General features: G+C 42.1%; 1 protein-coding gene across 3 annotated transcripts in view; it reads left to right on the top strand.

Moving 5' to 3' along the window:
* MCOLN2 (mucolipin TRP cation channel 2) overlaps positions 1-21,784 on the top strand; it is an 80,436-nt gene extending 58,652 nt beyond the window's left edge. For 2 of the 3 annotated variants that reach the window (XM_049879661.1, XM_049879663.1), the window contains exons 8-14: positions 3,169-3,281; positions 4,480-4,629; positions 6,626-6,727; positions 6,860-6,982; positions 15,712-15,918; positions 17,480-17,601; positions 18,895-20,986. In XM_049879661.1, coding sequence (XP_049735618.1) covers positions 3,169-3,281; positions 4,480-4,629; positions 6,626-6,727; positions 6,860-6,982; positions 15,712-15,918; positions 17,480-17,601; positions 18,895-18,955 — 878 coding nt within the window. In that variant the 3' untranslated portion in view covers positions 18,956-20,986. The other variant, XM_049879662.1, reaches the window with a different exon arrangement.
* Positions 21,785-25,991: the final 4,207 nt, after the last annotated feature.

Raw genomic sequence — 25,991 nt, 5'->3', positions numbered from 1 at the left:
TCATTAATTTCAGACTGCAAAAGTTGGTAAAATATTCAATTTCTTCATTTTGAGCCTTAGTGGTTGGTGCGTGAATTTGAATAATAGTCAAATTAACTGGTCTTCCTTGTAGGCATATGGATATTATCCTATCACTGACAGCATTGTACTTCAGGATAGATCTTGATATACTCTTTTTGATGATGAATGTGATGCCATTCCTTTTCAATTTGTCATTATGGGCATAGTAGACCCTATGATTGATTCAAAATGGCCAATACCAGTCCATTTCAGCTTTTTTTTTTTAATGCCTAGGATATAGATTTTTATGCATTCCATTTCATTTTTGATGACTTCCGATTTTACTAGATTCATGCTTCATACATTCCATGTTTCTATTATTAATGGATGTTTGCAGCTGTTTCTTTTTATTTTGAGTCATGCCACATCAGCAGACGAAAGTCCCAAAAGCTTGACTCCATCCATATCATTAAGGTCGAATCTACTTTGAGGAGGCAGCTGTACCTCAGTCAGATTTTGAGTGCCTTCCCACCTGAGGGGCTCATCTTCCAGCACTGTATCAGACAATGCTGCTATTTATAAGGTTTTCACTGGCTAATTTTGTCAGAAGGAGACTGCCAGGTCCTTCTTCCTAGTCTGTCTTAGTCTGGAAGCTCCACTGAAACCTGTCCACCATGGGTGACCCTGCTGGTATTTGTAATACTGGTGTCATAGGGCCCAGCATCGTAACACCACACAAGCCACCACAGTACCACAAACTGACAGACACGTGGGTAATCTGAAGCTTAGCAAGGTTAAACAGTTTGCTCAGTTAGTCGCTGGTTTTGCTCATAACCCACTAAATGAGCTGGTTTACCCTCCCTCAGACACTCTTCAGTGCCACTCATGCCCTTGCCATTATTAAATTCCTTGATGCCCCAGTCCTTCTCTTAGATACCTTTTCTGCAGCAGGTGTAGCTGTGGAGCACTCCAGCTTTGAGACCGTTCTCTGAAGGTTGCCTGTCCCAAGCCTGTTTCTTCCTCCACAGTCTAGTTCCCGAGCTCATCTCTTCTAATTCTGAAGCATCACTGCCCCTGCCCCCTCCAAGTCCTTCCCTGTTGCTTTTTTCTCTTTGGTCTCTCTGAGCTGCTATGTCCACACTCAGGCTTCAGCTGCCTCTGTAGGCTGATAGTTCTGCTGTCTGCCTCTCTCATCATGAATGTCCAGATCGAACTATGTTTACCAAAGAGAGAAAAGCAGGAGGCATTCTTGACTGGTCCTTTTTCCTTTTTCCCTAGGTCTGAGAAATCAGCTGGATGACAATGTGTTTGGTTTTTTTTTGGTTTAACTGGAGACTAGGTTATGACTCTGTCTTCTTCACCTCTCATGATCTGTGACTCCTCCTTTTCCTCCGCCTATAGCTTAAAAAAAAAAAAAAAAAAATTTTTTTTTTTATAGCTTAGCTAAGGCCCTTTGCAAGTTCTAACTTAGATTATTCAGTGGACGTCTCATGTTCTGCTTGATTCTCTTCATTTCTTTATAAACATACTGAAGCATTATGCTAAGCACAAGTGCTGTCATGTTGAACAAAATACACATGAGCCTTGCCTCACAGAGCTAATCGCTAGTGGGGAAGATGGACATTGAATGATAAAATGGTAACTGCTATAAGTGTTTGCTGGCCCCTGGGTGGTGCAAATGGTTAAGTGCTGGGGAGCTAACTAGAAGGTTGGAGGATGGAACCCACCCAGCGACACCTTAGAAGAAAGGTCTGGCAATCTACTTCTGAAAAATCAGCATTGAAAACCCTGTGGAGCACAGTTCTACTCTGGCACACATGGGGTCACCATGAGTTGGAATTGGGTTTATATGTGTTTACTATTATTGTGATGTGCCTGGGGCTCTCCCAAGTGCTTTTCATGTATAAACTCGTTTAATCTTAACAATAGCTGTAAAATGGAGATGATTTTTTATATTTACCATTTTTTGGACGAGGAGAATGAGGCACAGCGGTTAAGCAACTTACCCGAGGTTCCACAGCTTCTAAGATTTAGACCCAGGCTGTGGCTCTTCAGAGACGAAGTCATTTACAGTTTCATCCTGTCTCCATGTCCCATGCTCTGCTGCCTTTGAACATGTACTTATAGGTTCAACGGCCACCAAGAAAAGGCAGATGAGAGGAGCTATGGGCGTGTGTAATCATGGAGAGTGCAATGAAGTAATATAGGAAAGGGCTAATAACGATGGGAATTTAGGAGATTCTGTGCTGAGGAAGGGAATATTTAATCTGAAACCTGAGACTGAAAAGGAATAAACCAGACATATGTGGGGTAGGGGGAGGTGCTGTTCAGGGCAGAGGGAGCAGCATGTGCAATGTCCCTGAGGCAAGGGAGAGCCTGATATGAGCAGGGAAGGCAGCAGACCAGCATGGCTGCAATGGGGGCCGGGGAGAGCAGAGAGTAGCAAGTGATGGAGCTGCAGAGGTGGGCAGGGGGTCAGGCAGGGGGCGCTGTGGTTGGGATTCCTCTGACCACGACGTCTGAGAGAAGCTAAGGTTACAGCTTCATTTCCCTCTAGCACATTCTCCATGCTACTGTGTATTCCAGAACAAAAATCCAATTGTCACTCTCCTCCTTACTTCCATTCCAAGAAGTTATTTTCTCCAGTTGCCGAGAAAGCTTATTGATTTGGCACTCTTTGCTGGGAAAGGGCGCAGCAAGGGGGAGAAGCAGAATTGGGGATTCTGAGTGGTAGTGTTTTAGATTGTTTGTTTTCACTAATGGCAGACTTGATGTCTGCGCCTTGTACGTGATAGAACCATAGGGAATGTCAGCAGTTTTGCCTCTTTTGAATGGAGCCCAAATGAACCACCTTCTGTTGAATTCTCTAGTAAATAGTTACAGATAAACAAATTTTAGTGTATTTATTAATAGTCCATATGCTTTTAAATGTATGACTCTTCCCACCAGGCAGTGTTTTACCTTATTTATGGACTTCTGCATGAATGCAGTCTGATTTGTTTCTGATATTTACCATTTTGTTTTAACAATAGACAGAACATTTATCATTTGAGTTGCTTCTCAGACTGCCATCCTTATTTGGAAATTATTCCTGAGGGGAAAAAAAAATTTTTTTTTTTTTTTTTTAAGATGTGTGCTTAACATTTGAATTCTGTTTTTGTTCCTCAGTTCAGAAAAATACCCAGTATGTCTTGGTGTTTGATGCATTTGTCATTGTGATTTGCTTGGCATCTCTTATTCTGTGCACAAGATCCATTGTCCTTGCTCTAAGGTTACGCAAGGTAAGTGTGTGTTTGGATTTTCTCCTTCCTCTCTTGTCCTCTGCCCTCAGTTTGCCCAAAAAGTAGACCACTGATGGTGTGTGTCATGCCGTTTCTGGAACCCCTCAACTAAATTAGATTCCTTTGAGTGATTGCCCCCCTACGAGGCTTTAATCAGCCTGAGGTGTAGGAAGTGAGTAAAGCCTCCGGCATGTCAGATGGGATCGGATAATTATCCTGCCTAAAATGGTGCTAATAAGCACAGGTGCACAGTAGCGAACCCTCAAGCTTGTGAATGTTTCTAGAATAAACAAGGCCCTTTAAATTCAGGAGTGATCTTAAGAACTGAGTAATAGCATGTGTGGGTTTCATCTTTTGTCTTCAAATCGGAGTTCATTTTGACTCAGAGAGATGGTAAATGGATTATAATGAAGCATAAAATACTTTATTCTATTTTTTAAAACAGTTTTTAAATTCTCCCCAGAGTTTCATTTTACCTTTTTACCCTCAGGACTTTTATTAACATACTCCAGCTTCCCACAGATCTTATTCCGGTGTTTGGTGTGTGCGTGAATGCACACTGGGGTTAGGGAAAGTAGGAAGGAATTTGAATATCATTTGTGAAACCACAGAATAGTCAACATTCTAATTTTCTTAATCTTGACCTTTTGAATTTACTTTCTAAATATTCCCCTTTCTTATCCCATCTCCTCAACCCCCTCGATATTCTGAATCCGAGGTCAGAGTCCTGGCTCTGTCACAGGGAAGGGGTCAGCACTGGGACGCGATTAAGATCTCACACTCTGGGGCCAGAATGCTACGATTCGAGTCCTGGCTGAACCTCTGAGCCTCAGTTCCCTCCTCTGGAAGATAAGGCTAATAGTACCTACTTCATAAGGTTGTTGTCAGATCGAATGAGTTGATACATGTGAAGTATTTGGAATGTACTGTGTGTTAGCTGTTATGACAAGAGTCTGCTGGGGTTAACGCATAAGGCAACTGTTTAACTTTTGAGTGAATTCAGTGGCACTTGAGTGCTTACTTATTGCTGGGGTGGATGGTGGGGGAAAGTGTGTGCTATAATCCCCACTAAGCGGGTATATTGAGTTGGAAGCGGGAATGGCCTATCGCTTTACAGCCAAGAGCACTGTTTCATGCTTGTCTTCTTCCTGAAGGCAGTGTGGTTTGTAAGGAGTGCTTTTTAAAATGCTTGCCGTAGAGATTTCTAAATTTCTTCCTGGAGAAGTACAAGCGACGCGTGTGTAACACCGACCAGTGGGAGTTCATCAACGGGTGGTACGTCCTGGTGATCATCAGTGACCTCATGACAATAGTTGGATCCTTCTTAAAAATGGAAATCAAAGCAAAGGTGAGGCACAACCCGTTTTAAATCTTCTTTTGTTCTTCATATTCTTCCGGATGACTTTAGGCATTTTAAGATATGAAATCCTTATGGAGAAGAATTTGGTTCTAGTGTTTTCTCTTTTCTCACACCTACACAACTGAAGCCTCCTCTGACTTAATTCCTCCTGAAGGTAAAAAATAAGGAAGCGGATACACTGTCCAAACCCATTGCCATCGAGTCAATTTGGACTCATAACGACCCTTTTGGGCAGAGTAGAACTGCCCCACAGGGTTTCCAAGGAGTGGCGGGTGGATTCCAACTATCCACCTTTTGGTTAGCAGCTGAGCATGAATACCCTGTCCTAGTTACCTAGTGTTGCCACTGTAACACAAATACCACAAATGGGTGACTTTAAAGAATAGAAATTTGTTTTCTCACAGTCCTAGAGGCTAAAAATCCAAATCAGCATCTTGGCTGTGTCGATTCCTTTCTCATTGGTAGTCCTGACTGTTCCTTGGCTCCTTTGCTTGGCATCGGTCTTCCCCCACGTGTGTCTCTGTGTCTGTTCTGGTCTTTTTATAATTCAGAAGTGATAGGCCTTGGATCTACCCTACAATAATATGACCTCATTAACATAACAAAAGAAAACCCTTGTGAATCCACAGGTACAGGCATTCAACACATATGGGGGGCACGATTTGATCTGTAACAGTCCCCCAGGAAACTTGGCAGCATCACCAGCCTAGTAACTGAAGTTTGACAAGATCGGTTATTTTGCCTGCTTTTTTATTTTAAGTTATGAAAGGAGCAGCTAACCTAAGAGCCAATCACTGTGACCAGAGTAATGAACATGTATGCCCTGAGCCAACGGCAGCAATCTGGGATTGTTTGGTTTGCCAGATGGAGGTGAGGGACGGAATATTCTAGTGCCTATTAGGTGCCCGACACTTTGTTTAAATTCGTTGGCTTTATCTTGTAACAGCCAGAGTCTTGACTTTTCTGTCACCCAGCCACTCTCCCCTCCACATATGCAGTCAGTCAGCAAGTCTTCCCAGCTTTACCTCCTAACCACTACGTGTCTCCCCTATTTATCCTGAATACCTCAAGCTTCTTTCAGGCCATCTTCCTCTCTGGCTTGGACTGCTACACTAGCCTTCTAATTGGTTTTTCTGCCTTCAGGGAACCTTGTATACCTCAGAGTAATTTTTTCTGGAATCGTCTACCTCAATGTTAAAATGTATGCCTCCTGGGGCCTACCATGGGATGAAGTGCCCTCCCCTCAGCGTGGCAACCACAGCCTACATCGCCTGGCTCTGCCTCCCGCTCCTGCCCTGAGTCCTCAGTTGCCCAATGATATTGCTCCTCTCAGACACCTTGCCGTTCTCAGCCCTTTGCCTTCATTCAGCAGTCCATTTAGTTGCAGTGCAGTGTTGTCTCCCAGCATGTTATTGGGGCCCAGCCCCCTTCTGGGGTCACACCCATGAGAAACCCTCTGTAACCAGTTAGGCTTGTGTCTCTCGTTGCCCTCGGCACATTATATTAGAATGGTGTTTGTGTGTTTGCCTCCTCAACTAGTCCTAGAATTCTTTGAAAGCAGGAGCTATAGTATCACATTATGTTTGAGGTTTCTTTCAAAAGTAGCTGAATTCTGTTGTTGGGTGTTTCACAAACATCATTAGTTTGTATTCTTTAATGCCTAATTCAGTGGTAGATGCAATGTCTATTTCAGGATATTATTTGAAAAGAAAATTGGTTCAACTAATGAAATATTAAATGGAAACAAGAAACTCATTAGGAAATGAATTTTTTGTTTCTCCTTATTCTCCTTCTCCTTCTTTTGTTTTTAAAATCCTTAGCATCACGGGGATGCGGGCAGTCCATCTTTCCTCTTTCCCAATCCGTTTGAAGTGAAGCTAGTACCACTGATGCTGCAGACTAGTACTTCTTTGAATAAAGCTGAGTACAATAGAATATTTTACTCATCTGTCTTTTTTTTTTTTTTTTCCTTTTCATTCCTTAGAATCTCACGAATTACGATCTGTGCAGCATTTTACTTGGAACATCTACGTTGTTTGTTTGGGTTGGAGTCATCAGATACCTGGGTTATTTCCAAACTTACAATGTAAGGATGTGGTATTGAGTAGTGCTGCTGGGACTGGGGCTCATTTATTTTGGGGGGTCTAGTTTTTTTTTTTTAGTAGACTATCTCTAAAATATTCTTTTTCATGTCCCCCATTCTGTTGATTTTTTTCAGGTGCTCATTTTAACGATGCGAGCCTCACTGCCAAAGGTTCTTCGGTTTTGTGCTTGTGCTGGTATGATATATCTGGGCTACACGTTCTGTGGCTGGATTGTCTTAGGCCCTTATCATGACAAGGTGTGTAGTGATCATTCTTTCTTCCGCCAATTAGGCACTTGGGACCCTTAAACACAGGCTTTCAGCACTTACCTGCTTCTCACCCCTCCCTAGCACACACGCTTCACGTCAGTAAACACGCATCTTTGCATGGGTTTTCCTTTTCTTTTCAGGATGTTGAAAGGACTTCAGGGTATTAAACCAAGAATTGCTAGGGACCAGAGAGCACATTTCATAATTGTCGGAGACAGACTTAAAGTGTCTTCTGTTAACCCAGCTGATCACCAAATGAGAAACATTTGGACACGAATTCATTACAGTAAAAAAGAAAACTAAGTGAGGAAAATCATCCTTCTGATTTAAAGTATTAGGTGTTTTTTTTTTTTTTTCCAGGTTAATTGGGAGAATAAAGATGGGCAAAGACTCTGCTCTGAAGCACCATACTAGATTCATGATTGGAATGATAACATGTCTTGTCTTTACAGGTGGTTTTGATTATAGCGTCATCTCTGAGCCTTATTAAAGATCAGTATCTGAATTCTAAACAATGACTGAGCCTCAGTCAGAATCATTATCTCAAGGACAGCACAGTTATGCTCAGATGTTCTGGTTCAAAAATGATAAATTTGATTGGTAGTAAAATCACTGTCAGGAGATGAAACTAGGTAGGTCTTATTTTCAAACCCAAAACAGTGAAAGGAGTTATTGCATCTTATAATTTTTCTTTTGTGCACCTGTGACAGCTGGAACAATAGCAACAATAGCAGCTGACACTGTGTGTTAGGTACTGTGCTAAGTACTTCTGTGTTCTCTCACGTTTGATCCCCACAACAGCCCGGGTACGGTTAGCCTCACTCAGGGGCTCTATGAGGCAAAAACAGGTAAAGATGCAAAGGATTACTTCCAAGCTTGTATAACATCTTGGCCTTCACTTTTTTTTTTTTTTTTTGGAATTTTTCTTGTGCTTTAAATGAAAGTTTACAAATCAAGTTGGTCTCTCATACAAAAATTTGTATACACCTTGCTATATAATCCTAGTTGCTCTACCCCTGATGGGACAGCACACTACTTCTTTCCGCTCTCTATTTTTGTATCCATTCGGCCAGCTTCTGACCCTCTGCGCTCTCATTTCCCATCCACACAGGAGCTGCCCACATAGTCTCATGTGTCTGCTTGATCTGAGAAGCTCACTCCTCACCAGTATCATTTTCTATCCCGTAGTCCAGGCCAATCCCTGTCTGAAGAGTTGGCTTTGGGGATGGTTCGTGTCTTGGGCTAACAGAAGGTCTGGGGACCATGATCTCCGGGGTCCTTTTAGTGTCAGTCAGACCATTAAGTCTGGTCTTTTTAGGAGAATTTAGGGTCTGCATCCCACTGCTTTCCTGCTCCCTCAGGGGTTCTCTGTTGTGTTCCCTGTCAGGACAGTCATCATTTGTAACCAGGCACCATCTAGTTCTTCTGGTCTCAGGCTGACATAGTCTCTGGTTTATGTGGCCCTTTCTGTCTCTTGGGCTCATAATTACCTTGTGTCTTTGGTGTTCTTCATTTTCCTTTGCTCCAGGTGGGTCGAGACCAATTGATGCATCTTAGATGTCCGCGTGCTAGCATTTAAGACCCCAATGCTGTACTTCAAAGTGGGATGCAAAATGTTTTCTTAATAGATTTTATTATGCCAATTGACCTAGATGTCCCCTGAAACCATGGTCCCCAAACTCCTATCCCTGCTACACTGGACTTCGAAGCATTTAGTTTATTCAGGAAACTTCTTTGCTTTTGATTTAGTCCAGTTGTGCTGACCTTGCCTGTATTGTGTTGTCTTTCCCTTCATCTAATTGATCTTCACTTTTGACCTTAATAATTGGATTTACCATAACCTGCGTGTTCGAATCTATTTTGCAAGTGATTCACAAAGAGTAAGCAATCTACAAAGTTCAAACTTTCTGAGCTGTTCTTCCAAAATAACGCCTACTAACCTGCACACCCAGGCTTTGTCCTCTTTAAGCATCTTGTTTAATATGTCCTTGAATAGTTACTATTTTTCGTATTTGAGAAACTATGCAGTTAATGAAGGTGACAACCTCTGGATTAATAATGTCCTGATAAACTTATTGTTCTTCCAATTCCAAGTCACTGCTTTAAAGGTGACTCATGAGTAAAAATTGTTCTTTGATATGATCTCTCTGATCTGGAGAACTTACTGTGTCAGTGCCTAGGAAAATTTGCAGCTTTTTTTTACTTGCCTCATGTTTTTTTTGCTGGTTTTCTGTTCACGCTCTGAAAGCGCCTCCACATCGTTGTCACTAGAGGGCAGTGTTGCACCATGTGGAAAAATATGGAGCCTGAGGCTCTAGGCTTGAATTCACTGTCCCGAGCTGGGGAACAAGTGGCTCTGTCTCCTTTGCCCTCCCCTACCCCATCATTATTCTAGAAGGCATTCAGATAACGTTACTTGAATTTTACTAAAATAGCAAGCATTCTTGAGTGCTGTTAGCGAGATATGGTGCCCAAATTCTTTACCTGTCTTACTATGCTAACCCTCACAATAACCCTGTGGGAAAATATTATTATCCCTGTTTTACCTAAATATGTTAAATACTTTGCCTGGGGTCACTTGGCTTAGTACATGGCAGAGGAGGAAGTCAAGCATAGGTCTCCCTGACCTCAGTGCACAGGCTCTAGCCAGTCCCCTTCAGAGCTTTTCTTGACATTATCCAAAATGGACCATTGCAAATGAGCATTTAGTGTGACCCAGGCAACAGGGTGGTACTTCTAGATCAACTCTGAGAGGTGAGCCATACAATCAGTCCTCTTTCTCTAAACGGATATCGAGATCTCCTCATGGAAAATGAAGTTTATTTGCTTTGTGAGTCTGACTGCATTTCCATGTCAGTTCTGCCCTTTCAAAGATCCAGGTGAAATTGGGACACTCTGAACTGATGCTGTCCAATAAAAATATAATATGAATGAAAAAATGGTATGGCAGAGGTCTTTGACCTTCTCTAACTTCACAAGGGGGAAGGAGAATCAAGATCAACTGCTCAAGGCTGATTCCTATGAGGCGGAGGTCAGATATACTACCTCTCTCTAACTTTTTTACCAATTCAGACACTAGTCATCCCGTGACATTCTCTACTTCTCTGCTGGGTTCAATAATTTGTTGCAATGGCCACACAGAGTTCACAGACCGTACTCAGAGTTATGGGGTTTATTAGGGAAGTAACAGATTATAATTCAGGATCAGAAATGACTCAGAATACAGTTCTTCCATCAAGGCAGCCTCTTCTTAGCCATGCCCACAGACAGGTCTCTCTCTGACCTTCAGCTCCTTGGCCTGGCCTCTGCCCTGCTTGGGCAAGTGTTACAAATCTCTTTAGCTCCACCTAGAAGTGCCCAGAGGTACCCCGCTCCGCCAGTAAGCCTAAGCCCGAAGGCTCTCAGCTCTCCAGCTCCATGGACTGGCAAGCCTAGCTCCACTGACAAGTGCCTGGAGGCACCCTACTCTGCCAGCAAGCCTCCTGACAGAAGGTGCTCACCTTTCTCTCTCTGTGGACCAGAAAGTCCACTGCGCTGTCTCCTGCCAGTCTCTTGGTTCTGCTGTCTCTGCGGCTGCTGTTTCTCTGCAGCTGCTTCTCGTCATCTCTGATGTTACAGCTCTCTCTTTCTGTCTTCTGGATCTAGGAGGTTCTGAGCATAGGGATCCCAAGTCCAAAGGACTCACTCCACTCCTAGCTGTTCTTTCTTGGTGGTGGTGAGGTCCCCCTGTTCACCCTTGGGATGGCTCACTTTGAACCTAGTGGGATGGCAAAACTGACCAGTCCCCTTGTTAGGGTTCCATACACCTTATTTGAATGGTCCCTACAAGGATGCCATGTACCTTATTTGCATTATTAGCAAGCTGCCCAATCCCCTTGGTGGGTCACAGCTTTTGTTTGTATAGCCTCACCCGTCATTTGGTGGGAGTTATAAGACCGTGGCAAGAAAGGCCATATAAAAGTGATCCATCGTACCTCAATGAGTTACAGATGAGAACTATGCTTGTTCTTTAAAAGTTTCTAGTAGACACATTAAAGAAATAAAAAAAAAGAAACAAATAAAAATGAATTTTAATAATACATTTTCTTTAAACCAATATAGGTTATTTCAGCATGTAATCAATATTAAATATTGGTATATTTTACATTCTTTTTCTTTTTGTATTAAATGTTTGAAATATGCTGTGTATTTTGCAATTACAGCGCATCTCAGTTCAGACTAGCCACATTTAAGGTGCTCAATATCTGCGCGTGGCTAAACCAAAAACCAAACCAAACCCATTGCCAACCGAGTCGATTCCAACTCATAGTGAACCTATAGGACGGGGTAGAACTGCCTCATAGAGTTTCCAAGGAGCACCTGGTGGATTTGAACTGCCAGCCCTTTGGTTAGCAGCTGTAGCACTTAACCACTACACCACCAGGGTTTCTAGTGGCTACCATATTGGACCCTAAACTCTAGTCTTATGTCTGTCGTTTAATGTTAGCATCCCATTTATGCCCTTGGAGAAGTAGAAGGACAAGGGATATCTCTATACAGTTGCCCAGCAGGTCTGTTTGTAGCATCTATCTCTCATCCCTAGCTAGGCTGATATGTTGGGGAAAGTATACTTGACTTAGAAATTCAGTGAATGCACTAGTCAGTAATGGGAGAAAGTTTGGTTCCGGAATTTCGTGCTTCTCTTCTCCCTGTTGCTCCTTATTTGAATCTGAAGTTAGAAATTTTTACTTTCCCAGTGCCCCTGACCACCCCCCTCACCCCCCAGATTTAATCCAAACTGTCAGAATTTTCAGGTTCTGCCAGTATCTGTTGACCCAGGGGGCCTTAAGTGTTACCTTCAGGCTTGACAATCTGAGTACTACAGCAAGCATTTTCTAGAAGTTTTAGAATCACAGCAGCCTTGAGTGTGGAGGTTAACTTTTTCTTTAAAAAACCAAAACAAAACAAGAAAACTCTAAAGAGGAAGTATCAGGAAAACTATAATTTTACCCCTGTTTGATTGGCAGCAGGAGTCCCACAACTTTTTAGCTTCTTGTTTTCCTATTAGATATCCAATTTCCATGGCTCAACAGTAAGGGAATAACGATACAAAAGGTGTCCTGTCAGAGTTCGTTTCCAGCACTAATGGACTTTGGCACAGGGCCCTTTCAAAATGTCTGGGCACAGAGGGCTAGAGACTGTTGATGTTCTTCCAGACCTCATCTTGAATTATTAAACATTACTCTAATGCAACTTTTATGTTTCCAGAAGACTTCACTACCGTGAGGAGTATATTGTAGTCTTGCGTTGTTCCCATTTTACAAATAAGTAGACCAAGGCATTGAACACTTGTTGGACTTTGATGATGCCATGGTGATGCAGAACCTGCATTACAGCTCCATGCCTCCAAGACCTCTGATTTTATCCAAGTAACTCTCTTTTTCAAAAAAGCTACTAGCCAGTCAAAACATCTTACCTGAGTGTTGCATGAGATGCTTAACACCAGCTCTTGAAGCAAATTTTTACATCATTCTCTGACATAAGGCATTCCAGGATATGTTTTTATTCAAATGAAGGCTCTTGCTGGCTCCATAACAAAATTATCATCGCTTGCGAAACGAATGTTTGGGTTCTCACTATGGTTCCATAGAACCTATGGGGACTGTTTATGGAAATATCCATTTAATGTTTATTAAATGTCTATTGTGCACCAAGCATTGCCAAGTTCTTTAAGACTAAATTCATAGAGGATAAGGAGTGTGACTTGTTCTCCTTTGCTGTCCCAGTGTCCAGCATGGTGCATGGAACACGGTAGGTGCCCAACAAGTTTGTTGGATGAACAAGAAACGGAGACAGCATTACCTGCATTCCAGGGGCTTATGATCTCATAGGGATGGAAGCAACTCCCTATAAATGCAGTTCTTCTAGGCCGGAAGCACACTAGGGCATTATTTCCCTTTTAGGTATTTCTTAAGCTCACTTCTACTATGGAATTTGGCTACTGATGACTGGTTCACAGCCATTTCTTGTGGCACAGAATGACATGGTCTGCACCAGTCATTTCACTCATTGATTCCTAACTTCAGCTTTATGTGTGTTAAAATAATTCTCACATGCATAGAGGAAAGGGTGGTATAGTGGATGTAATTCATGGTGAAATTAATGGTGAGAGGTGTTTTGTCTAGACTGATACTAAGTAACTGCACAGGAAACTAAGGACTAATTTGCTGTGTTCTGACTATTTGCAGTTCTGAAACTTGAAGCACAGACTGTTAGGAATTATTGAAACTAAGAAAAAAAAAATGACCAGATTCTGAAAGAAATTAGGAGAAATGTGAATTATTAATGGCGCCACCAGAGTTGTAATTGGCGTCCATAGAAACCAGCTTTAACTTCATTGCCTTAAGGCGACTGGAAGGGATAGAAAATATTTACTCTTGCAGTGCCTTTCTTACTATTAAATAATCTGCATATCGTTAAGTGATTTGCTCACCCGGGTATTCCCTCCAGGCCTCTATCGAGAGTGACTTTAGTCCAGTTGCTCAGTGTTGTTCTGGATGCAGTAAAGGTGTGGGTGTGACACTTACTTTTGATTCACTTGTATACCCCCTCCCTTGGCCACCAAAGTTATCCCACCCTGTTCAACCACAGGGCAGGGAGTGAAATACATAGTGTTTGCTGCCTAGTTGGAGTATGTTGTTGCTGTTAAGTCAACTCTGACTCACGGCACCCCTGTTAGCAGAGTGAGATATTGCCAGGTCCTGCACCATCCTCACGATTGTTAGTGTGTTTGAGTCCATTGTTGCAGCTATAGTGTCAGTCTCCTGTGAGGGTTTCCCTCACTGTCGTTGGCTTGCTACTTTACCAAACATGATGTTGGGATATGGAGGAGTGTGCATAGAACAGAAGACCATCTAGTAGTTTGTTCTGTGGTTCTGTACACGAAGTAGAATTCGAAATAGCCCTTGAATGTTGACTTGATGTAGACACACAAAGGAGGAAGAAGAACATAATCAGTACAGAGAATAAGTCCTATGAGGAAAAGATGTAGAAATGAGGCCCGCATTCTGGAAGGAGAGACGCACAGGTGTTAATGTTGATGACTAGGTGGAATGAAGCCACATGAGGGAGAAACTTATTCCGCCCTGGTGGAGCAGTGGTTAATCATTCAGCTGCTAACCAAAAAGTTGGTGGTTCAAACCCACTAGCTGCTCTGCGGGAGAAAAGACCTGGTGATCCGCTCTTGTAAAGGTTACAACCTTGGAAACCATGTGCAGCAGTTCTGCTCTGTACTATAGGGTCATTATGAGTCAGAATCCACTCAGCTGCAGCAGGTTTGGGTTTTTTTTGTGTTTGTTTGTTTTGTTCTGTACTTTGAGTCCAGGCTTTGTATGTTCTTGAGCAAGAGAAATGACCTGAAAGCCACGTTCTATAAAGTTTAGATTTTGCTCCATCTTGGACACAAGGGTGAAGAGGTTGGAATGAAGAAGGCTTCCTTGCAGGCAATTATAATAATCCAGATTTAAGTGTTGCCATCAGAGTGGAGTAGGCAGAGTGGATCAGAGAAACATGTCATAAGAACAGGCAGGTCTTAAAAGATTAAAGAGAAGAGAAAATCAATTGATTCAACACACACTTTTAAGTACTTGGCTATTTTGGTGTAAGATATTTCCTTAGTAGGAAATTGGAATCACTGACAGAATAAGGGAAATTTAGAAGGAAAGTCTGGGTTTGGCTGGAGGGATGTTTTACTTTGTGGCATGTGAAGTGCTAGCACAACTGCCAAGTGAAGAGGTCCCACAGGCATTCAACAAAGGGTCGAGTACCCCCAAAGCCACACTGACTTAATGGAAGTACAGATTCCCATCCCTAAGAGCAAGATTTTGTTCAAAACTCTGCAGTCACTCACTTCACCTGTTTTTTCTGAAAACTCCATTTTCTTTTATCTCTTAGGTCTTATTGCTCTTTAGATAGAAACTTTTCACATTACTCTAGTGTTTTAGCCCTCTGGCCCCCAGGGACAATAGTTTATTAAGCACCTACTGTTTGTTTTCAGTGGATGTGGCAGTAGAGTTGTTCAACCACTTATACCTAGGAAATATGGCTAGCCGGCTACGGATTCCAGTAGTATTTGACATTAGCCTCAGCTCGTCCATAATTTCATATACTGCACTTTCATATATTGCTGGTTGTAGTACAGAGCTTCTTCAGTTCTTTCAGAAAGCAGAGTGGCAGAATGTAGCCTTAAAAATGTTAATAGCCTTAGACCCAATAATAGAAGGAAAAAGCATTATACTTAGAGATGTTCATTACGTTGTTCCTTATATTAGCAAACATTACTGGGATGTCCAGTGACAGAGAAATAATTAAATCTGTCATTTGCAAGAAATGGTCTATTACACAACTATTAAATCATCTCTGAGTGTGAATGACATGAGAAGATGCTTATGGTAAGTAGAAAAATAATCCAAAATGGTTAAGACAATATGACCAAAGATATATTAAGTACATAGGAAAATACTGAAGGAATTGCTGAGAGATGATCTTTGAGACTGTGCAGGGGTATTTTTTTGAATAATGTGTTCCTACTTCTTGTGGTATTTTAGATGTCTTAAATGAGTTACTCTTGTGGTAGTAACAATAGTAATAACTTCCATGGAACAAGCTAACTGGGTAGTTCTCTGCTTTTTGGCGTGATATAAATATGTCTCAGACTAACTTTTGTTTCTGCCCTACAGTTTGAAGATCTAGGCACAGTTGCTGAGTGTCTGTTTTCTCTCGTCAATGGTGATGACATGTTTGCAACTTTTGCCCAAATCCAGCAAAAGAGCGTCTTGGTGTGGCTGTTCAGCCGCCTGTATTTATATTCTTTCATCAGCCTTTTTATATATATGATTCTCAGCCTTTTTATTGCACTTATTACAGATTCTTATGACACCATCAAGGTAAATAATTATCAATATTTGCTGCCAAAACACTACTGCAAATTCTGTATAGGTTGTAACACAGGAAAATACATTTTTTCACTGAAGGTTTTGAGATTTTGTATAATAGAAGCTTGCTAGGTGCTAGAGATTAACTTTTAAATATGCATTTCGGTCATTGTCCATATAACCCCAGATCAGGGTTTGGAGGTGTGGTGGGAAAAAGAAAGGAAATGGGTAAGGATGGGCTGAGTTTGGTAAATCGAGTAGCTGGGCTGCAGGTCTCAGCACTGACAGACAGACTTTCCTGTGGGCCTACCTGGAACTTAGGTTTTGAGTAGCAGCTCTTAATGATAAGGGGTGACCACCACCTTGACAACTCTCCACATTTTGACACACCTGTTTACTGGATGAAGGAGCCCTGATGGTGCAGTGGTTAAGCACTCAGCTACTAACTGAAAGGTCGGCATTTTGAATCTTCCAGCCACTCCACAGGAGCAAGATGTGGCAGCCTGTTTCCACAAAGATTACATCCTTGGAAACCCAATTGGGCAGTTCTATTCTGTCCTATAGGGTTGCTATGGGTTGGAATCAACTCAACAAAAATGGGTTTATTTTTTTGGCATATACTGAATGACTTGGTCACTCACATATGGCCTTATATCTTTTTAGTTGTTTCACTCCCTACCTTGCTAAGCTACCTGATAGGTTCTATATCCTTTTAGGCTGAGCCCATTAAACTGATTAGTAGCTTGAAAGAAGCTCTGCTTTCTTGATGGTGGCACCTTCAAAGCAGATGGTGGTGCTTGGAAAACCCTGTTTCATGTATAGTGTCTGAACAGCAAGGGGTACCATGACAGTGCCTTTGGGTGCTGCCCTCTGCTTAAACCCTCCATAGATTTAACTGAGAAGAAAGCTGGTCTTATTGGAAAAACTCCTGAGCACTTTGTGTATGGGGAGAGATTAGTGTTCACATGATGGTTGGCTCCAGCAGCAAGGCTTGATGAGGGAGAAGAACGGCATGCTCTTGTGTAGGCTTGTGTCTTTGACACGGCAGTATCCCTGTGAGTGGGCCAGGCTTCGGTGTTGAGAGGGATGACTTCACTGAGTATATGGGGAGGGGGTCTCATAGTCTATGTGTCTACTTGGAAGAACTCTCTGCCTTCTGCCCCACTAAGTGACCAACTTCTATAAAAGTTGAGGATATAAGGATTCCTTCCCAGGCAGATTCTATATTGGCAGTGTGGGGAGGTGGGAGGTCTTACCTGGGCTTACAATGAATAAGAAAACTTTAGACTTTTGACCACTTCCTTCATTCCCCTTATTAGCACACCGCTCGCCTAAACCACCCTGGCTTTCTTTCAGGAGTTTTCCTTTGGATTGTTCTCTGTTCCCACGGTGGCTCTGGCTTGGTGTTCTGGGACTGACAGGTTGATTTATCATGGTAATATCAGTTCTTGGATCTAGGCTAGCAATGTGGGAGAGTTTTATTTCAGCAAAGGTGGGTTTGTTTGTTGACAAAGGAAGCAATTTTTCATGCTCTCTAAGTAACAATATCGTGTACTTTTTTTTTTTTTGAAAGAAATACCAACAGAATGGGCTTCCTGAAACGGATCTTCAGAAATTCCTGAAGGAGTGTAGTAGCAAAGAGGCGTATCAGAAAGAGCCCTCAGCCTTCCTGTCCCACTTCTGCTGTCTAAGGAGGTCAGTATTGTGTTTAATCAGGTCTCCATGGTCCTGAGATGCGATGCGATGCTCTGCCTCCTTAAGAAAGAGTCATTCCAACTTTATCACTGCACTCAGAAATCAGCTTATTGTGGGAAATAATCTTTCATTTCTTTACTCCCACTGAAATTGGCTTTAGAAATGGATCATTTCTTATAAAATATGGTGTATAGTTACATGACATGGATGAAATCTTTTGGTGATATTATGACACTGTTATAAGAAGGCATGAATAATGTCCCTGAAGCCAAGAAGGTGAACTCTTAAGTGGTCAGAGTAAAAGATCTCAAAGCTCTTATGTTTAGAGGTGGAGCTCTGAGAATTTCAAAGGCATTTTCCCTTGTCACAACATGTGGTACAAATAACCTTTCCTGAGCTTGAGAAGAAGAAGCTGTATGTGTCCTTGGTTAGAAATACCATCAGAAACTCTTTATTCAACAGCTGCACTTTCTGCTGTTCATCAGAACACGTATGAAAATGGCCTAGACCTCAGTGGACAAAGCTCACCACATAGTGGTTTGAGGTCTAGACTGGGGGTCAGACAAGGACCATTTTCTTGCATGTATCCATGCTTATTTTCTTCTGAAGTCAGGGGTGGGTAGTGCTAAACTAAAAGTTATCCTCACCCCATGTTTTCTGAGAAGGATTCTCTAAACCAAATTCCTGAAGGGAGATGGGAGAACATAATTGCTACTTGAAATGGTAGGGTGTATTTTTTTGTTAATTAATTCATACTGCATCATGAGATTTTAAATGACATGATTAAGCATTTCCAAAGAATGTCTGGTAAATATGAAATGAGGCTCCTAAGAAGAGTTGCTTTTTTTCTAAAATCAATTTCATCCTCTCATAACATTATAGTGCTGCCACAGAAGCTGGGATAGACAGAAATTAATTTTCTTAATAGGCAGCTGCCTCTTAAGAGTTACCTCACATTGGCAGTATGAGGAGGGGGAGGTCTTATCTAGGCTCGCAATGAATATGAAAGCTTTAGTCATTGGGCTACTTCATTCCCTTTACCAGCACACCCCTCCACTACCCAACCCTGGCTTGCTTTCTGGAGTTTTCCTTGAGTAACGGACAACCAAGAAACCTTGGTGGCATAGTGGTTAAGAGCTATGGCTGCTAAGCAAAGGGTCGGCAGTTCAAATCTACCAGGCACTCCTTGGAAACCCTATGGGGCAGTTCTACTCTGTTCTATAGGGTTGCTATGAGTCACAGAATCAACTCAACAGCAATGGGTCTGTTTTTTTTTCTTTTTTTTTTTTTAAGTGGCAACCGTTTCCACCACTTCAACAAGCCTCTCAAAGTTGAGATTCGATTATGTGATTAACTATAAAGAAAAAAGCACTCACTGGGAAATGTACTTGTGAATTCTGAAAAGTAACTGTTCGGCCTTTGGTGTTTGATTTTTGGACCTTGGTTTGTACCACAAAAAGCCCCAGGAAGTTAAGTATTTTCCTGTGAAGCCATATGGAATGAGAGAAAGATGTAAGAGGTAGAATACAAGAGTTTTTGACAAGATTGGGTCTGAGTGGTGAGGAAGAAGGGAGCAACATCAGCAGATACCTGTCCTAAAGGTTGATGAGATGTATGATGAGAAATAAGCTCTGCTCATAATGAGGAATGAAAGAACTAAAGGGAACGAGAGAGTCACCAGGAAAATCAACTGAAGAACTAGGATATTGAAAGTTTTGAAAAAAGAGGATATCAAAAAGTAAAAACAGAAGTGGCTGTTACCACGTTTGACCAGATGATGGTCATGAGTGAAGTCAATTACAGCAGTTTTGATAGAGCTATCAGAGCAAACCCTCGATCCCAGGGGATCCTGGGGGACCCTGCAGACAGTAAATGATGGTCATCGGGCCTGGCAGACAGAAATGGGTTGTAACTGGGCCTCGAGAACAAGTGATGGTTTTGACTCCATCAAAAGTGAAGTGCCCTGCATATGTTTAAAGGCAGGGAACTGAAAGGAATAAAATTGAGGAAGGCCATCAATGAAGGGTAAATCCTGGAGAAAGACCTCACTGCAGCAACATGGTGAAAAAGGGTACTGCAGATATTGGTGTCTGCGCTCCCTCCGCAGTGCCCGTGGTAGACAGCACCAGTCTATAAGAGCTCTGCCTCTTGCAGAGCATGGACCTGGTCGCTTTTTCTACAAAGCAGCCCAGGAACCACCACAAATTGAGCCTCCTCTAAATTGTTCAAAGAGTCTCTGGACTGATCATCAGAACACCTGGGTTTTTGTTTAGGACCCTGCTATAAATCCAATGTTGGAGCCCTGGTGGCACAGTAGTTAAGAGCTTGGCATCTGACCAAAAGGCTGGCAGTTGGAATCCATCAGCTGCTCTTTGGAAACTCTATGGGGGCAGTTCTGCTCTGTCCTGTAGGGTCACTATGAGTTGGAATCAACTCGACAGCAACAGGTTCGGTTGTTTTGTTTTTTGGTACCAATCCAGTGTGTCCCATGACCTCCCCTAGACCTCTTGGATCCTCTGGCATTATCGGAGTGAACCAGATGACCTCCGAAATCTCTTCTAGTTCTAAAGTGATGTGGTTCTTTGGACAGAGCTGCTTGGTTGAATAGATGTAGAGCCAACGTTCCCCCCTCTCTGCTGTAGTGAAGGGGGAAATCTGCTGCTTCAGCTACTGATATGTCTTTGTCAGATAATGGGGATGAAGGTTCCTAAGAGAGAGACAACTTCTCAAAGATTGTTTCCAAAAGCATGTACTCAAACCTAAAATAATGTAAATTGCTCTTCTTAATGTTTTATCCTGCTTTAAATCATACTTAGCATGTCTATAATTTAATGTGTCTAGTATATGAAATATTCCTATTCCTCCTCAAAGATTTTGAAATATAAGTTACACTTTTGTTGTTGTTGGGTGCCATCAAGTCGATGCCTACTCATGGAGGCCCTATGTGTGCAGAGTGGAAGTGCTCTGTAGGGTTTTCAAGGCTGTGACCTTTCAGATGCGGATTGCTAGGCCTGTCTTCTGAGGCACATCTGGGTGGATTTGAACTGCCATCCTTCTGGCTAGTAGTCAAGTGTTTGACCATTTGTGCCACCCAGAGACTCCTAAATTGATTTAGCATGTCTGTAATCAATATGTGGAGCCCTGGTGGCTCAGCTGCTAACCAAAAGGTCAGCAGTTTGAATCCACCAGCCACTCATTAGAAACCTAATGAGGCAGTTCTATTCTATACTATTGGGTCACTATGAGTTAGAATCAACTCGACAACAATGGGTTTAGTTTTGGGGGTGGGGGGTTATAATCTCTGTGTATCCAGTATATAGATTATTCCTCTTCTCACTCAAAGATTTTTAAATCATTGTTCTCTTTTTTCTTCCTCCCTCGTCTGTTACAGAAAAAGAAGTGATGACCACTTGATACTATTTAACTAAAATTCATCTGCTAAAGGCAATCAAATTTCAGCCATCCTTATCCAGTGACAATGCAAAGGGGGCCCCAAAGAGTTTGCACCAGCACTTCCAAAAATACTGACCTATTTCATTGTGGAGTGGGAAAGAAGAGTGACTGTCAGCTAGCTGACCCCAACCAAAGTTCCAAAGTGACTTTTTAAAAACTTGATTGGTGAAACATAGACCACAGGCTACTACTGGGCGTTAGTGCAATAGAACAATGATAATGAAATTTTCCAATTGTCTTTTAGTTTATGATATAACAATGTTGGATTTAAAAAGAAAATCACATTCCAGAGTATACAAAACAGGGGTGTTTTAAAGCCAAGTGTTTAAAGATGTATGTTCATTGTCAAATAAGGGTTTATTTTGAAAGCAATTGTTGGGTTAGAAGACTTGTTGTTAATTCATGGTCTGCACAGAAATGAAGTTGGGTGCTATACTGAATTAGAGACTAAAAATCCTCTAGCAGTGGACATTTCTTGGCCTGTTTTCCTGTGCCTTTTCTTCTTCAGCGTGATATGAAGCAACTGTTGACTTAGTCAGTGGATGAACAGACAACTGACTTATCTGGACACCCCACCACCCGTGCCAGTTGGTGGCTGAACACAAGTAACATGTGGAAGTGTATTGTAACAGTGGTCACCCATTTTAACAATTGAACTTCTCTGTGGTGAGGATTTGGCCTTGTCAAGCAAAGAAATATGATTGCTTCCCCCAAATAAATTTATTTTTATCATACTATATGGAATACTACTGTTTTTTAGAAGGCAATGTCCTGTAACATCTACCCAGTATAAAATTCAGACCACATCTCTATTAACTACCTTGTCTCCAAAAGAAGTTTCCCACTTTCTTAAAAATTGTGAAGGAGATCACAGGGGCCAGTACATAGAGGTCATTCAACAAATAGTAATGATGAGGACTTGAGAATTTAGGATCACTTCATATATATATTTTTTTCATACTTGAGCTATCTCAAGGGTCAACTATTTTAAATTTACTGGTGAAGAGTAGAATTTGAATTAAGTATGACCCTAGCCCCAGGGCTCTTCCTCTTCTCCCCTGACCTCTGCTGTGCTGCTCTCCACCCCCCAACCCCTCCAACTCACTCCCAGGTTTTCCTTCTCTTTTCTTCCTCCTTTCTCCTTGGCCCTTCCCTTCTCCCCTATTCTTTCTGCATGTGGCCACACCAAATCTAGGCAGGGAAAATCCTTCAATAAATACCATCAACGTCTATAAGAAAGTACACATTGAGTATTTTGTTAAATTATTTTAATTAACTTATTTTCTTACAAAGAATGTCAAGTGTTATGTTCAACTTTTCAGCTAAGGACCATTAACTGATGTTTTGGGGGTCATTTTGCAAGATTCTGGAATCAGGTATGCAATTAGATCACATGTTCACTTTGGAGTACACCCCCATATACTTAGATTCTGATTCACTATATAAAGGCCACTATATAAAGGCCTATATATTCACTTATAAAGGCCTCTTGCCCTTCTGCAGCTATGACTGCCATTTGAATAGGAGATTAATGTCCAGCTGGACAAAACCCTTTCAGGAAGAAAAATCCTTTTCAAGGTTACCCTGTGTCTGTGGAAACATTGTTTTGTCTCTCTTGAAAAATGTTAGACAATTGTCACTTTACCAACTGTATTATCTCTTTGGGTTTTACTGAACAATGTTGTTCTCATAGCTCTGCTAATTGACACATCTGGGACAAACTATTTTCTCTCCTACCCTATATCTCCACTTGGAAAGTTCATTGTGAAAGTTAGGAGACAGTTTCTTCCTGTCTTCTGGCTTAATTCTGGGATTTCCAACCCTTGTAGAATTTATCTCCTTGGCTGGTGTGGACACAGTCAAAAGCCAGGTGCAACATCTTTAAGCTTGCCTTGGAGTGGTGGAAAGGAGCATGTGCTTGGGAGCCATCAAGGCAGACCTGAGTTTAAATCCCAGCTTGCCCTGTAGCGTTGTGGCCCCAGGCATGTTACTTTCTGCCTCTAAGTGATGATGGTAAACCTCAACAAACATGTGAGATTGGCATTGAAGTCAAATAACTCAAGTAAAACTGGGCATAGAGTTGAAACCTGAGTTGTCCTTTCCCTTTGATTCTTTGCCAAGTTTGTAAATAGGTCCCATGGGACCATGGAATAGCACAGATGTTAAGAGAATTGCCTCTGCAGTCTGTCTGCCTGGGCTTCTGTTCTCCTTGAACAGGTCACACCATGACTGTTTCCTCATTTGTACAATGAGGCTAACAGTATTTGCCTCACAGATTTGTTGCAAGGAAATTGAGTTCAACATAAGGTGCATAGAACAAGGCATAAATCGTAAGTACTTACTGAATATTAGCTTTAAAAAATGCTTTTCTTGCATGGTCTACAAACGTACTGAATATTAGCTTTAAAAAATGCTTTTCTTGCATGGACTCGTCCACCTGGGCCAGCCAGAAAGGTCTTTATTTTGTAGTGAGTGTACCACATACTTCTTGCAGACTCTGTTCCAGTTAGGACATTGAGTGTGCAAAAGTCCCCATCAGGCCCTGTCTTTGAGGCAATTATCAATTCCACCTCAAGAAGTTCACATGCTTTTTTCTACATCCTTCTAAGAAACTGTGGAGGACAGGCATGTAGAAGCAACCTAAGTGCCTGCCACAAGGAGCAGAGCTGTCAGTCCTGATAGGAAGAGAAAAGTCCCCAAGTTACAGCAAGCTGTCACAAACCCCAGTCACTTGTCCTGGGTGTGAACCTCAGGCCTCTACTGGGAGCCCAGTGGCTCACTGAACTTGTTAGAATGTACAAAATGGGGGTCGCCTTGCATCTCAGTCCATTTCTGATCCAAGGTGGTAAATGCAAAAGGGTGAGAGAGGGTATTTAGGAAAAGCTTTTCAAGGATTCCAGTCACTGTCCTCAGCCACGGCTGAGGGTCGACACCATAACAATGGAGGCAGGGATGTACTGATCAAGAACAGGTCCAGGCTCGGAGGGAATCTCTGGTTTACCAAGAGCCTGGCAGCCCAGCCCTTGATTTAGGGACAAATAGCCAGTACCTTGGAAACCCTGGTGACACAGTGGTTAACTGCTACAGCTGCTAACCAAGAGGTTGGCAGTTTGAATCCACCAGGTGCTCCTTGGAAACTCTATGGGGCAGTTCTACTCTGTCCTGTGGGGTTGCTATGAGTCGGAATCAACTCAATGGTAACCGGCAGCCAGTCCCTTTCTTGTGCCTGAAGGCCTCCCTATAAAAACAGCTCAGCATAGTCGTTGATGTTCAGGGGCCCTAGAATCATCAGGAAATTATGTTCAATGAACGCCTATGGTCTTGGCTACAGAGTTGTTTCAGTCACTATAAAGAGCTGTGATGCTTAAAGATTTGATTCCAAATATCTCAATAAATTCGCTTGTAAAACAAAAAAAACCAAACCCGTGGCCATTCAGTCATTTCCGACTCATAGGAACCCTATAGGACAGAGTACAACTGCCCCAATACTATTTCCAAGGAGCACCTGGTGAATTTGAACTGCCGACTTTTTGGTTAGCACCCATAGTTATAGCCCTTAACCACTACACCACCAGGGTTTCCAATTCACATGTGGCTGCCGCATATTCCAGTAATATTGGATGAATAGACCTCATTTTACTACTAGTTGGTTCCACGTTTATTTTCATGTAACTTGGGCAAAGTTTATTTTGATACTCCTGACTTGAAGTTTGAATATGTCAACCACAGTATTTCAGTGATGCTGCATTTTTTACCCACCAAATATCTGTAATTTCACACTTCTTCTAAAAACAGGCATGAAGTAGCCCTGGCATACCTTGTGATGAGAACATCACAGACTAAACCCTAAATACAAATATTAAGGTCTACCTGACCCAAGCCATTGTATTTTCAATCGCCTCATGTACACGTGAAAGCTAGACAATTGAATAAGGAAGACCAAAGAAGAATTGATGCCTTTGAATTATGGTGTTGGATAAGAATATTGAATATACCACGGACTGCCAGAATGAACAAATCTGTCTTGGAAGAAGTACAGCCAGAATGCTCCTTAGAAGCGAAGCTGGCAAAACTTCATCTCACTTTGGACATGTTATCAGGAGTGATCAGTCCCTGGAGAAGGACATTGTGTTTGGTAAAGCAGAGGGTCATGAAAAAAGAGAAAGACCTCAAGAGATGGACTGACACAGTGGCTGCAACAATGGGCTCAAACACAGCAATGATTGTGAGGATACCTCAGGAGGGCAGTGTTTCATTCTGTTGTGTGTAGGGTCACTATGAGTCGGAACAGGCTGGATGGCACCTAACAACAACAACAGGGAAGGACAGTGAACAGTATGCACGGGGATAAGAAACCAGTGATTCAGTGTTTTGGAGCAAGTGCTAAACACTTTTGTTCCCCCTTTCTGTCCACTTGAGATGTCCCAGGCTCCGGATATTGGTGATATGCAGGGCCAGCTGTGGCTGTGTGACCTGTGTATTCACAAAGTGCCCAACTCTTGGTTTAATGCTCTGCTGTCACAATCTTGAAATTTTTAATATTTCTGAACAAAGAGCCTCACATTTTCATTTTACAGTGGGCCCCACAAGAGATGTAGCCAGTCCTGAGGATTTGATGGAATGACTCAGTGATTAAAACATGCAAGCGTGGCCTTTTAGGAAAAGGCTAGGAATCTAGCATGGTACTTTTTCCTTAAAAAGGAAAGAGTGAGCCTGAGTTGGAATTGCTGTTTAACAGACATTTGGGTGCATCATTTTTCTCAGTCTCTGTCCTCACAAATAAATGGCCACAGGTGGCTTCTAATCTCACAAAGACGGAGATTAAACTTCTGCACTTGGTGATACTGATCAATGTTGTTTCCACGTCGTGCTGGCAGTTGGATGCTGTGCTACTCTCCTTTGCTCCATACTCCACCCGCCATCAATGAAGAACCTCA

This window comes from Elephas maximus, chromosome 3, assembly GCF_024166365.1.
Source record: "Elephas maximus indicus isolate mEleMax1 chromosome 3, mEleMax1 primary haplotype, whole genome shotgun sequence".
NCBI lineage: Eukaryota > Metazoa > Chordata > Mammalia > Proboscidea > Elephantidae > Elephas > Elephas maximus.
The sequence above is the reverse complement of the archived record's forward strand: the minus strand, read 5'-3'. Positions and strand labels throughout refer to the sequence as shown.